The following is a 14,711-nucleotide window of genomic DNA, read 5'->3' on the forward strand; positions in this document are numbered from 1 at the left end:
TAATGAGTGCTGCAGTAATGTAATTAGCATACATGTAATTACAGAAGTCTGAATGTGCATCTCCCTACTCCCACCTCACTTTTCAGGAAGGACTTCTATTTAATTTGAACTCCTGCTTCGGGGCTTGTTTGCAAGGTGGCGCTGGTTAATATTTAACAAAGGAAATACTCTCCATTTTCAGTTTTCTCCCACTGCACAACAAGGAAACACCTTTGCTTTTCATCTCCTCCTTGACCCTTGCAATATTTAGCTAGTCCAGTCATCAACATCATTCAGCTAGTAATCTATGTTCCTAAATTCTTTCTGTATCGTGTTGTATTTAAAAGTACGTACACACACACACACACACACACACACACCAAGGACTCCCCTCTTAGCAGAATTTCATATGAGGGAAGAATGTGGATATTTTAAAATAAAAAAGAGGCACAGATAATTTTTGGGAGAGAGACCAGCCCATGGGTAGGCAAACTAAGGCCCAGGGGCCAGATCCCGCCCAATCGCCTGCTAAATCCGACCCGTGGACGGTCTAGGAATCAACATGTGTAGAATATGTCCTTTTATTTAAAATGCATCTCTGGGTTATTTGTGGGGCCTGCCTGGTGTTTTTACATGGGTAGAATGTGTGCTTTTATTTAAAATGCATCTCTGGGTTATTTGTGGGGCATAGGAATTCGTTCCTTTTTTTTTTTTTTCAAAATATAGTCCGGCCCCCCCACAAGGTCTGAGGGAAAAAGTTTGCTGAAAAAGTTTGCTGACCCCTGGACCAGCCGGTCAAGGCATTTCCTGATTGTGCTCTCATATTGTTGCTTCCCTAGATTTTTATCTCAGAAATCATTGAAACCCGCTGTGGGGCTATGTTATCCCATTTCCCACCCTCAGCAACACCCTTCTTTTATAGGTTTATTTATTATTTTCTTGCATTTCTATTCCGCCTTTCTTCCATCATGGAACCCAAAAGGGGCATCCATGTAGTTTCCAGAAGGTCTCCCATCCAAACACTGACCTTCTGACCAACTATAAGTGCAGCGTACACACATGCAAACTACATTTTCAACAGTTCGAGCCATTTTAAAAGCCGTGGCCCTAGCTGTCTTGCCAAAGGCAAGGTGGTTCTTTTAAAATGAGATTCAGAAGCAATACAAAATACACAAGTGAGCGAGAAGATGGAAGATTTTATTCTGAAACAGCAAGCGATGTATACATACAATCCTCAAGAAGCGGCATAGTGACTGCCCCCAGGTAGCCTCGGTTTGCACGGCCTTGTGGCCGATCAGTCTGTGCACGAGCTTCCAAGAAACTCTGTCCAAACCCTCCGGTTTTATAGATATGCCTCACTTTCTCAAAACAACGTCCAACATCAAAGAAGGTACCCAGCGTTATCCTCCCAACTGATCAAGGTAGCTGGGGGGGGGGCTTCCCTTCCTCCCAGCTGTTCACAGGACACTAAAGACTGTTTTCACACCATCAAAAAAACTTAACAAGAGGGAAGGAGGGCGAAGGAACAGAGGCAGGAAGGGCTCCGTGTCAGATCAATACATTTTCTCTTCCGGGTGCATTTCCCATACACTTACCTAGCCAATCATGCCTTGTCAATGGGACAAGTTGAAATCAATGGGACTTAGCTTGAGTGCTGTTGATTGACCTGGGACTGTCCCACTGATTTCAGCTGGACCTAAATCCAGCTCATTGGTTCTGGGGCAGAGCAATTGGTCCAGTGAGACTGCCAGCATGGAAATCATTCCCCAGATGTGTCCATATTCAACTGTCATTGCAAGGAATGGGGCAGATACGTTATGTAAAAGTAGCAGTAGCTCCCTGTTTGTGGAATGGTCGCCCCAGGGAGGTTCGCCTGGCACCATTATTGTGCAAATTTAGGCGCCAGGCAAAAACATTCCTCTTCAACCAGGCCTTTGGTTGATTAACAACTGGTACCCTTTTAAATGTGCTGTGGGAATGGGTGGGGAGAGGGGGATATTGGCTTTTTTTTGTTCTTGTTTTTAGTATTTTGTATTTTTTATGTTGTGAGCCGACCTGAGATCTATGGACAGAGGGCAGTATACAAACTTAATAAATAATAGTAAATAATTATTCCTACCCGTATTTTCCAGCGTATAAGACGACTGGGAGTATAAGACGACCCCCAACTTTTCCAGTTAAAATATAGAGTTTGAGATATACTCTATACGCAGATTCTCCACCCGGCGTATAAGACGAGCCCCAACTATTGAGAAGATTTTCCTGGATTAAAAAGTAGTCTTATATGCCAGAATATACAGTATATTAGGGTTTCCCATTTCTAATCTTAGTAGCCAATTCTCTATAATCCAACAAGCCCATTCAAAAATTGTCAGCTATTGCCGCTTCTTTTTGCGACACTTCACATCATGCATGAAATACCTGATTTCTCATGTCCACTCTGCCTGTTTTCTGTCTTTTCAGATAATTAACAAAGAAGAATCCAGATGGGGTGCAGGTGCTGTAAAATGATACAAAGGTACAGGCAGACTGAGGCTGGATCTATAAAGATATAAAAAATGCTATGGGGGAAAAACATTATAGGGAGGAAAAGCTCCTATTGCCATTGACTTTGGATTCTGCTTTACAGCACCATCTAGTGCCACATTTTTATAACGCATTTTAATGTTATAAACTGACCTGTGCAGCTGAGTGCCATTTGCGCTAGGGCTAAAATGATAATAATTATATATCTCTAAGGATATCTCTGAAGCCTATTGCCCCAACCCCATGTTACTGCAATCCAGATCCCTTCAGCCAACAGTGAGAGGTGAATAGAGATCACAGCAGTATCTAGAGGCCCTGGGATTCCCTAGCATTATTTTAAGCTAAAAAATTGGTGGCATTTCTGAAACTTGCAACAAAGGCTGCAGGTCTGAAGCATGAAACTGACCTTTTTTAAATCTATCACAAAAAGAAAATGCTAACCGTTGCTCGTCATCTTTTTCTAGCTACATCTTTGAACCCCAAGACGTGCCAACATCCGGGTACATCAATGAAATAAACAACTACAAGTCCGATGAGCAAGACGGAGGGAAATTCAAATGCAAGCAGAACAACGACATCCAAGTACACAAAAACGAGCTGCAGACCGGAGAATTACAAACAGCGGCAAACAGGCACAAATTAAACAACAATAAAGACGCCATTCTGAACCACAGAAGCAGCGCTCCTCGTGAGGAAGGACTTGGGAATCTTGCCGAAAAGTGCCGTTTGAATGCAAATGGGATCCATTCCCATTCTGGTGTGAACCTTCATCCCAACCCCAGCACAAACCGAAACAGAGAGATCAGCACGCACGCCTGCTCTGCTCAGCGAGCCGATTATTCAGTCCAAGGGGGGTTGCCTCAGCCAAGCACATGCAATATCCATGAGATTCTGGAAACTGAAGATCTCGCAAAGGTATCTTCAGAAAAAGGAAGTGCCCTATATGGGGGATCTCAGAGCACTCCAGGCAATGACACGCACCTGCCTGGACCAACTGATCCCCCAAATGGCGGCTATGCTGGAAAACAGAGAGCTGCTGGAAATGAGAGTCCATCAAATAACCACACAGAGAGAAAACACACCACGTTAAGCAGTCAGCAGGACATGCCATTAGGTGAATCTAAAAGCTGGGATTCAACAGACAGAGCCTGTAGGACAGGCCCGCCAAATGTGTGTTTCAAGGACAATGCATCCGACGGCGTCCCGTCTCCAAGGAGCAAGGCGGATGCGGTGCGAGAAGCTAGATCTGATTGCCATAATGACATTAATGGAGAACTGGAGGAGGAGGTTGATGCCGAAGTAGCAGAGGCTCTCGCAGCCCTGGAGGCTGCCACGGCAGGAGAAGATTTTGAGGAGGAAGAGGACTATTAGGTGACAGCCAAGACGGCAGTAATAAGCCTCGGTTCTGGGGCTGCGTGAAATGCCGCGTTTCCGAGGCCTTGCCACCGCGGGTGTAAGCCTTTGCCCAGGACTCCCACAAATAGCAGAGGGGGATATATCACTAGGCCAGGTGAGCTAACAAGAGCAGACCATTCACATCAGCCGGTCTAATGCTTACGTACCAGCCCACCTGCACCATGAGGTACCTGCTACTGCCAGCCAAAGCAGTCTCTCTTGTTTGCCAACATGACCACTCTTGACTGCTATGAATGCTGCCAATAATAGTTATCAAATATGTCCCACTCTAGGGAGAATATTGCCCTCTGGGTCAGGTTTGCTTCCAACTGGAGGAAAAAGGAGGAAATATTTGGTTAGGGAAAGCCCCAACCTTCCCTTTATTCCAGTCGCCAAGGAGTAATATTGATCTCTCAAAGAAGTCAGTATGTTGAAGGTTTGTCCTATACAGGACTTTTCTTGGTCTACCAGGGCTTACACGGCAGGCTGTGCAAAGTGTCTCAAAGCAAACCTGCAAAGTGGCAGTTTTAAAGAGGGCTCACTCAAAACTGCTGCTCTCTGTGAGATTTTTCAGCAGCGCCGAGCATGCCTCGCCTTTTTGACATTCTTCTCGCGCTCCAGGTGAAAATGTTTGTTTGCTTGTTTACGAGGACTCGAGTGACATCACCAGACAGCCAAACCTAATTGAACGCGCCGATTTATGGTGTCTTCACACTCTCTGCTCAGCCACTAATGATTAACTCACGAAAGCTGGAAGCAGCCGCAACCAGGGTGCCCAAAGGCATCGGGTATATAAATGGATATTTGCACGGTCTAAGGCTGCCTCCACATGATAGTTTATTCCACTGCCCTGACATTTCCCTACAGAACCAATAGAATATGGTGCATGTTTAGTGCCCATTTCTGTGTTACTTGGTTCCAGAAAAAAAAATGTGTTTGAGGCCCCTTAACGTGGAAAATTGCAAGGGTAAAGTGACAAAACTTGGGCTGGTGTGATGGCATACAGTTGTTTCCAGCTGTTGTCAAAGAGGCATCATGGGGGAACCGAAGCACACGTGTGGAATGGCTGAGGCAGTAGTGACATTGTCCAACAATAGTCGTTGTTGTGCCACAGTATGTTCACTGGTGTGAATGAAATTTAGCGTGACAGTTGAAGAGCCACAGTTCCATAACGTAGCAGGTACTGCAGCGTGAAAGGAACATTCGAAAATGGGACACAAGTGCTGGCATTATAATCAGGAAAACTAATACAATATTCCCCACATCCGAATGCACGCAAAGCATGCTTTGGGGAAACTTCTGCCACAGTGAAATAGTAGGTGCTTGGCTGATTGCCGCACAAAAATCAGGGCTGGAGACATTTAGCTGGAGACATCTAGTGCCATGTATTTCCCCCCTATAAAACTACTTAAAAAAAAAAATCTTGATTAAACATTTCTCTTGAACCACTGCCTACACATTCCCAGTTGGTACCAAAGTATCAATCCATGCTAATTATGTGCTACAGAAGTTCCACCCAATTGCATCCTCCTTTCTGCTGATTTCTAATGGCGCTTCCCATTCTGTTGGGAATGTGCCTTCGTTCGGCAGCAAGTGCCATTGAGCCACTGAGGTTCCTTAGGGCTAATGATGACAAGTGTTAATTCTCGGCAGTGCCAGAAACGAGCATTCCAGTAAGCTCACAAGATCCGCCCTGTGGAATGAAACAGCACGAGACTGAGGTATTTTCATGTGGCGGTCTGAAGTGCGATTAAGTGCAAATTAACACGAAACTCAAAATGTCAGATGGTTGCGAGCACAGGGCAGGTCTGCACATGCATTTTGATTTCCGGTGTCCTTATTGCTCAGTGCGCTCACGGTGGAATGCCTCAGAGGACTCCGTCCAAGAGCATCCTTTGGGACAATTTGAAAGCTCTGCCTCCGGTGTGTTTTTGATCATTCACACATGCAACTGCATTGATACCAGCAAGCTGCAGAATCACGGTGCCTGTCAACCACGGGTGCTGCTAAGTACTTAAAAGTCTTGGGAAGTAGCTGTATGACACAGCTCCTCAAAGAAGTGCCCATTTCTGTGTTACTTGGTTCCAGAAAAAAAAATGTGTTTGAGGCCCCTTAACGTGGAAAATTGCAAGGGTAAAGTGACAAAACTTGGGCTGGTGTGATGGCATACAGTTGTTTCCAGCTGTTGTCAAAGAGGCATCATGGGGGAACCGAAGCACACGTGTGGAATGGCTGAGGCAGTAGTGACATTGTCCAACAATAGTCGTTTCCAGCAAATTAAAACATCAAACACAGTAAAATAGGGCTGCCTTCAGATGTGTTCTAAAAGTCAGATGGTTGTTTATTTCCTTGACATCTGATGAGAGGGCATTCCATAGGGCGGGAGCCACCACCGAGAAGGCCCTCTGCCTGGTTCCCTGCAACCTCACTTCTCACAATAAGGGAACCACCAGAAGGCCCTCAGAGCTGGACCTCAGTGTCTGGGCTGAACGATGGGGGTGGCTGAGGCCGTTTAGGGCTTTAAAAGTCAGCACCAACCAATTGTTCTCGGAAACGTACTGGGAGCCGATGTAGATCTTTTAGGACCAGTGTTACATGGTCCCAGCAGCTGCTCCCAGTCACCAATCTGGCAGCCGCATTCTGGATTAGTTGTAGTTTCCAAGTCACCTACATAGAGTGCATTGCAGTAGTCCAAGCAGAAGATAACTAGAGCATGCAGCCACACACCTGATCTTTTAGGACATCATTTTCCCTTTTCAGAACCAGGAAATATCCCTATCCCCCTGAAACATTACTTCTGTCTTACTGGGGTTCAATCTCAAACTGTTGACCACCACCCAGTTTTTAAAACTGCCAGGCGTTTAGCCATGTTAGTCTCCGTGCAGCAACAATTCTAACAAAAGGGTCTGGGGGCCATTTTAAAGATGAACCAATTTATTGTTGCACCAGCTTGAGTCTGTGCCCAGGGGTCAGCAAACATTTTCAGCAGGGGGCTTGTCCACTGTCTCTCATACCTTGTGGGGGGCCAGACTATATTTTTTTTGAGGGGGTGAACAAAAATGCCCCACAAATAACCCAGAGATGCATTTTAAATAAAAGGACACACATTCTACTCATGTCAAAACACCAGGCAGGCCCCACAAATAACCCAGAGAGGCATTTTAAATAAAAGGACACATTCTACTCATGTAAAAACACGCTGATTCCCGGACCATCTGGATTTAGAAGGCAATTTTGCCGGATCCGGCCCTTGGGCCCTAGTTTGCCTACCCATGGTCTGGGCTAAGGGGAAGAATGGTAAGCAATAAGGTTAGAAGCCGAGAGACAAAGATAAAGCCGATTTGTCTGAACTCTCCTGCTCTGTGATTTGACCGGTTTCTCTCCCTCCTCCCTCCATGTTTTCTGCATCAAAATGGGGGTTGCTGACCAGCAAAGTAAGTGAGTAGGCAAGGACAAGCAGGGTGTCCTGATGGAAGCAGCCTCCAAAACAGTACAATGAGGATTCATGAGGGCATGAAGCAGTTTTCCTATGACAGTTTGAGTAGAGCCATAGAAACCTGGTCCCAAATTTAATTTACTGATGATATTTGAGAAATACTTGGCGTACCGGAAAGTATTTCTTCTCTATTGGCCTGATATTCCCTGGAATTTCAAACTACTGTATTTAACCTCATTTCGTTAGCTCTGATTTTGTATTTCTCAAGAAAATCTACTGTAAACTGTTAATAAATTGTTTTAAATATAAATAAGACATGTCAGTTGACTTTTATCTTAAAACCTCTCTTTCCCCCCTAAAATGTCCTTGTGTGTCATCCTCCCGCAATCCATTTTATTGAGAGTGAGAATGTGCAGCAGCCCAGTCACTTTCATGACTGAACAAGGATTTGAATACAGATCTCTCATGTACTCTGATGGTGCTGTTTCATACAATGTAGTTGTTTTACCAGAAGCAACGATTTCAAAAATGACTGCCTTTTCTCTGCGTTCATTTCTCCTTGCACCCCATCTTCCCCATATGTGAAAAAGGGGAGCAGACAATAAATGCGGGAGGGGGGGGTATAAGAAAGGAAAAGGGGGAAGGCCAAGATTACTATTGTTTCCTAAAAATAGCCCAGTCATCCAGCATCCCTTCAAAGAGCTCTCCTACACGCTAGGAAAAAGCAATGTAGGGAAATGTTTTTGCGGTTCAATGCTACGAGAAAGGAAAATGAGGAAAAAAAACATCTGGTATTTTTGCATGTTCCACACAAGTTAACATAGTTGCCCAAACTGCAGATCATTTTAATCCCTGCAGGTGTATGAGAGAGCCATCTGCAGGACTGAATAATTACTGCAGCTATTATCACATTTGGAATAATTCTAATGTGGCAGCAGCGAATCATTTATTAAAGCAAGAGCCAGGGCTACCAGCTGGGATTCATTACTTTCAAAAGGTTCATTAAAAAGCAAAAGGTAGCTGTGCTGGTTCACAGAGGGGCAAAAAAAAAAAACCCTCCAAAATCCAACCAAAATGTCACAAAAGTGCATCCACAGCTGTCGTGCACGAACAACACTTGCTTTGGCTATATAAAGATCCACATTGAACACTCGAAATAGAAATAGAGGCATTATTGTGAAAATGGGACTTTTATCCTTCTGAAGGCGGAAGCAGCAACTGGAACGGGTTTTTTTTTTTTAATGATTACCAAAGTTTATTGATTGCTATTAAATATAACTATACAGTCATACTTTGGAAGTCAAACAGAATCCGTTCGACTTCCAAAATGTTCGGAAACCAAAGCGCAGCTTCTGATAGGCTGCAGGAAACTTCTGCAGCCAATCAGAAACCGCGGAAGCCCCATAGGACGTTCAACTTCCAAAAAGAGTTCAAAAACGGGAACACTCACTTCCTGCTTTCGATCGTTCGTGAACCGAAACATATGAGTACCAAGGCGTTCAACAACGAAGGTACGACTGTACATTTAAAGCAATTTGAAGCACTTTCTTCCCTTCAAAAGAATCCTGGGCACTGAAATTTCCATTCACAGAGTTACCATTCCCAGCCACCCTTTACAAACTACAGTGCCCAGAATTTATGGGGAGGGGAGAGAAGAATGTGCTCTGAAAGTTCTTTGTAGTGTGTACACAGCTTCAGGCTTCCAGTTTAATGAAAATATATGAGATCCAGCAACTAAATGTAAAAAACAAACAAACAAAAAACAACTTTACAACTAAAAAGGAATAGTGTTTAATTCAGGACCAGGTATGTGTCAGTTGTGGTATTATTTATTTGAATGTCGATTTCAGGTGTTTTTTATTTTTTATTTTTACCTATCTTTTTGCTGAAGCAGACTGTATCTGTGGCACGGGCCAATTTCGAAGAGGAAAGGTTACACAGGTCAGCGTAGGGTCTCTCTATGTAATAGACAGAACAAACGCTAAAGATGGATCACAGAGAAAGTAGCAGCAGAACATTTCAATCCTGTGAGACTCTTTCCAACATTAAGATCACTGTATTTAAAATATAAAGTGACCTTAAGGTCAGAGAGAGAGAATCAGTCCCACAGGACTGAAGTGTTCCTTTGCTATTTCTCTTATTTTTTTAATGTCTGGTCTAAATCTATCTATTACACAGCATGGGGACTCTAGCTTGGCCCATGCAACATTTTGTCTTCCAAATTGCGTCATGGAAAAATGTGCAGCCTGCTTCAGCCATAAGATGCATTCAGGAAGAGAAGCTGGTGGTAATCATAATTTCCCAGAATTACCATTCTTCATGTGCACCCTACGATAGGAAGTTGTACAGTTGGAGTTCATCAGCAGTTTTAATTGAACTTGCATGGTTTCCTGCGAACACATCCCATTTGAAAGGTGATTCTAATCTGGTGTGGACGTAACATTTGTCCTCCTTCCCTCTCAAGCAGGCCATGGCAGTGATGGTTGTCACTTCTTCTTTTAAATTTTCTGTTTTAGAATTTAAAATACTCATTTTACATCCATAAGGTATCAATTACTTCTCTTCTTCTCTTGGTTCATTTTACATATCACAAACCCCTGCATATTTTACAAAAACTATACCATTCAGTATGCCATTATTGCATCCATCAAAACTTATTTGCACTGTTGAATTTATCTTAATGCTGCCAGCATTTTCAGCTGTACATAATTATTTCCCATATATTCAATAAACGTTTTCCAGTCTTCTCTAAACGTATGTTCTTCTTGTTCTCTTATTCTATATGTTAAGTCTGCGAGTTGTGCATATTCTTTCAACTTAAGCTGCCATCCTTCTTTGGTTGGGACCTCGCTCGTTTTCCATTTGGGGGCTAACAAAACAAGGGCCATAGTAGTAGCACACATAAATAACCTTTTTTGACACCTGGGAATTTCAGTCTGAATTATCCCCAACAGAAAGGACCCTGTTTTTTTCGGGGAAAGTATTCAATGGTTGTAACTTCTTACTGGCCCTCCAAGAGATGGTAGTATGGGGATATATAATTTCTGACCATGGAGGTGCCATTTAGCTGCCCTTGCTACCCTACAGATTCTAATTCTGATTAAATTATCTGAGTGTCAAATATGTAGTCAGTGTAGCATCATGCACACAAAAGAGAGATGTATTAGCAGGCCTGGGAGAATTCCGAGGTTTGCAAAGTACAAAAAAAAATATTTAGGGGAGTGAGGAAGCTCAGGAGAAAAAAAATCAGCAATGGATCAGTGAATACTGATTATGGGCATTATGCTGAATGACAGTAAGGGCGAGCAAACTGAAAACTGGAGGACAGAGGGGTAATGAAATACAGTCATACCTCGGCTCCCAAACGATTGAAAACCCAGAAGTGAGTGTTCTGGTTTTCAAAAAAAAATTGGAAGCTGAATGTTCAGCGCGGCTTCCGCTATTTTTCCGGCATGCTTGTGCAATCGGAAACCAATCAGAAGCCACGCCTTGGTTTCCGAACGTTTCGGAAGTAGAACGGACCTCCAGAACCGATTCTGTTCAACTTCCAAGGTACAACTAACTGTATAATAATAATAATAAAAATATTTGTACCCTGCAAAACCATCAGATATGTAAAGGATAACTGTGATAAGGAAATGGAGTTTAAGAAACATTTTGAACTCCTTGATAAAAAAATTCCAAATAGAAAACAGAAGTCACAGAAGAATAGTAAAAATAAGGAAAAGTGATGAAACATTTTCAAACATGAAGGTCTAACTACATTGGATCTGGATAGAGCAGCTGATCGTTGAACAGCAGGTTGTGTTGAAGAGGTTAGAGGCCACAGAGGAGTTGCTGCCAGACAGGTCAGGACAGAAAAAACCAAAGCCTCCAAGACCAAGAGATCCTACTAGCTGGGCTGCTTCCCTTTTCTCCCTCACCTTCTTCACGATGTGGAGAGAAGAGGGAAAGAAGGAAGGAAGAGTGTAAAGATTTCCTAGAGGCCACCGTGCAGTGAGAGTGTGTGCTTAAGATACTTAGCGATTCATGAGAGACATGAAGACACCTGCTTAATTTTCTAGGCACAGCCCATTTTTGCTAGCGTTTACCCAATGCTGCTAAGCTTTGGGAGCAAATGAGAGCACAAAAATGAGGCTTGCTTCTCAGCTTTGCAGGACGTGGGGCGGGAGGCAGTGGGAAGACGAAGAAGTGAAGCCAAATTTCTTCTAGCCTGGGTTGGAAAGAGGAGAGGAAAATCTGACGAATCTTTGTGCTTTTTTTTGTATTTTACATAAAGCAAACAAATGGGAAGGCGAAAGCTGATAAGAAAACAAAATGGTGGGAATGAGCCCAAGGTCTAAAGGAGGGGAAAGGAACAAGAAGGCAGAAAAAGTATTCTCTCTCTCGTCCTTTGGGTGTCTTGGGAGAAATTTTCAAACCGCCACAAAAACAAAACCACAGTAAAAAAAAGGATAACTTTGAAGCAACACACTAGCAGGGAATGGAAGCCACCGCTGACTAAGCTAAAAGCAGAAACTGAACGTCCTACAAAGGATTGCAAGGCGTCAGACGTTTCATCGAAGTTGAACAGCAATTTCTGCCTCAGACCTTAGGAGGAGCTCAACTCACATCTGATCTCATATTTCAGGCACGTTTGTTCAGTGTGCAGTTTCTATTCATTTGTCACATTAACAAGATCCATCATGCTTAATCCCGCCACACGTTCATTCATTTAGAAAGGCAATGCACAGTATTATCTGAAATGTGCTTTTTTATGTCCTGCTGCTTTGATCAATGAAAAGTTGTATTAGGGGTTTTCTTTGGCTCAGTTAAAAAACACTTAGGCCAGCCCTGCTTTCCCAGGAATTTAAAAAGTCAACATCTTATTGGAAAGCAAATGACATCTGACTTGAAAGAAAGCAACAGGAGAACATTTTTTTTTTTTAGAGTTTTGTATTTTTATTGTTCAAGTAGTACAAAATCTATATGCAAACCATATTGTTAAAATACATTTAACACAATGTGAAAAGCGAGCTTCAGGTTTACTATGTCAGTCCGTATATCATACAATCATAATGATACAGTTTCATGTGTTATAAGACAGTTCTGAAACACTCTTGTTCAAGCACAGCAGACACCACAGCTGCAATCCGAATATTTTTGTCAACTTCAGCAAATATACATACACACACACACACGAGTACGCACAAACATTTCCCCACTAAACAAATCCTCAATGCAGTCTGCTCTAGCCCAACCAATCACAAATCTGAATTAGGCATGGCGAAACGTTTTGATTCAGTTCGCATTTAAAGGCAAATAAAGATAATTCACATCTCCCAAAACACTATGTGAACTGCCATCTTTCAAAATTCACACATTTCCAAAATTGGCAAAGCAGGTCTCCAGCCAAGTAATGTGTACAAAAATGCACGTTGCGGGGATACAATTGTGAAAATGAGCAAAATCGCATTATGTTAGGGGATATGTAAATATAAGGAAAATGTGGCTCACAAAAAAATATGTGTATTAGGCAAAATCGCATACAAACATGTAAGAGAAATTCACACTAAAATGCTGATGAATTTTCAGAATTTTTTTTTTTAATGTTATTGCAAACTTGATGTAGAGAACTGAATTTAAAACCGGTAAAATGAGAAAGTGAAGCAGATTCACCAATCCCCTATCTGGAATCAGACCCTTCTGAAGAGGCATTGGATAAATCGGGTGTTAGATGCAAAGGTTCCCCTTCACAGGTAGGATTGCATCCTGTTTCCACATAATAGATTACCGGTAGGTTCCGGAATTGGGGTTCACATTTTTTGCATACCTTACACATTTGTTAAAGACAATAGCATTTTAAAATACCTTCCATTAAAATTGCAGTACTGTAGTGCTTTCAGAAGGTGAAATGTTTTCTCAGCAACCCTTATTCACCTCTACTGGCCATTTTTTTTTTTTTTAAGTAGCAATTTCTGATACAGTGGTACCTCAGTTGTTGAACGTAATCCATTCTGGAAGACCGTTCGACAACAGAGGCGCAGTGGGCTGTCAGCAAATTCAATGGGGGAAATTGAGAAGCACACCTCGGAAGCTGTTCGACTTCCGAACGGCACATTCGAAAACGGAAGGAATTACTTCCGAGTTCTCGGCGTTCGGGTTCTGAATTGTTCGGCTTCCGAGATGCTCAAAAACAGAGGTTCTACTGTACTGAGACAAAATGATCCTACCCAACCAGGAATCACATAAGCCAAAATCCTAGGCCACCCATACAATGGCATAGCGTCAGTTGCCAACACCCAGGGCAGGTGCATGCTCTGGGTGGGGGGTGGCGCCACAGCCACAAACACTGTTGGAGCAATCCCGCCCCCAGTGGAGCAAAGTAGGGCCGGGCTGAGCCGTCTGTGAAGAGAGGAGCCTGACCAGGCCGCAGGTGGGGTCACCTGGTCACGCCTGCTCAAAAACTGTGCGCCTGGGGCCCCCCTGGCACCCCCACACTACACCCTGATCCTTTACTCTTATGGGTAAAGGTAAAGGGACCCCTGACCATTAGGTCCAGTCGCAGACGACTCTGGGGCTGCAGCGCTCATCTCGCTTTATTGGCCAAGGGAGCTGGTGTACAGCTTCCGGGTGATGTGGCCAGCATGACTAAGCTGCTTCTGGCGAACCAGAGCAGCGCACGGAAACGCCGTTTACCTTCCTGCCGGAGCGGTACCTATTTATCTGCTTGCACTTTGTGCTTTCGAACTGCTAGGTTGGCAGGAGCAGGGACCGAGCAACGGGAGCTCACCCCGTCGCGGGGATTCGAACCGCCGACCTTCTGATCGGCAAGCCCTAGGCTCTGTGGTTTAACCCACAGCGCCAACCATGTCCTATGGGTAGGTGTGACTAAATCATCATATCTTCCATTTTTTAAAGGGATGGGTTTGGTTCCTCATGTAGCCCAAAGGACACCGTCTAGGCATGAGAAGGAACTATGGAGCAAGCTTCACATAACTTTAAAGAGTATTAAGAAAAAACATGGCGGGAATTAAGCATGCTCAATGTGCAGGGAATGGAGACTGACTGGTAGGAGGGCAAACAGAAGACCAGGCAGCAAAGGGAATGGAATCTTACAAACAAATGCAAAGTTGACTTACTTGAACACGGAAAGGAATGCTCTGAACAGCAATGTTTCATTGCAGACCCCCTTCGTTTCAAAGGTGCTTTAATGTGACTAACTTGTGTGACTTATAGGGACAGTTAATAAATTAAGATAAACAATCACTTTCTTTGGATTTGCACCATAATTATTATGACACTGCAAGGTCACTATGCCACACTGTCAATCTTAGGTATGCGACAACATCAAAAAGCCAATTTGGGGTAAGGGGTGTTCTCCATTCCCTCATTC

General features: G+C 43.5%; 1 protein-coding gene across 1 annotated transcript in view; it reads left to right on the plus strand.

Annotated features, from left to right (window-relative positions):
• C9H4orf19 (chromosome 9 C4orf19 homolog) overlaps positions 1-5,291 on the plus strand; it is a 50,329-nt gene extending 45,038 nt beyond the window's left edge. The window contains exons 3-4 of the mRNA XM_033160785.1: positions 2,443-2,497; positions 2,970-5,291. Of these exons, the coding sequence (XP_033016676.1) occupies positions 2,466-2,497; positions 2,970-3,876 (939 nt within the window). The 5' untranslated portion in view covers positions 2,443-2,465 and the 3' untranslated portion in view covers positions 3,877-5,291. The remainder of the gene's footprint in view (positions 1-2,442; positions 2,498-2,969) is intronic.
• The last annotated feature ends 9,420 nt before the right edge of the window (positions 5,292-14,711 follow it).

Source organism: Lacerta agilis, chromosome 9 (assembly GCF_009819535.1).
Source record: "Lacerta agilis isolate rLacAgi1 chromosome 9, rLacAgi1.pri, whole genome shotgun sequence".
NCBI classification, from domain to species: Eukaryota; Metazoa; Chordata; class Lepidosauria; order Squamata; family Lacertidae; genus Lacerta; species Lacerta agilis.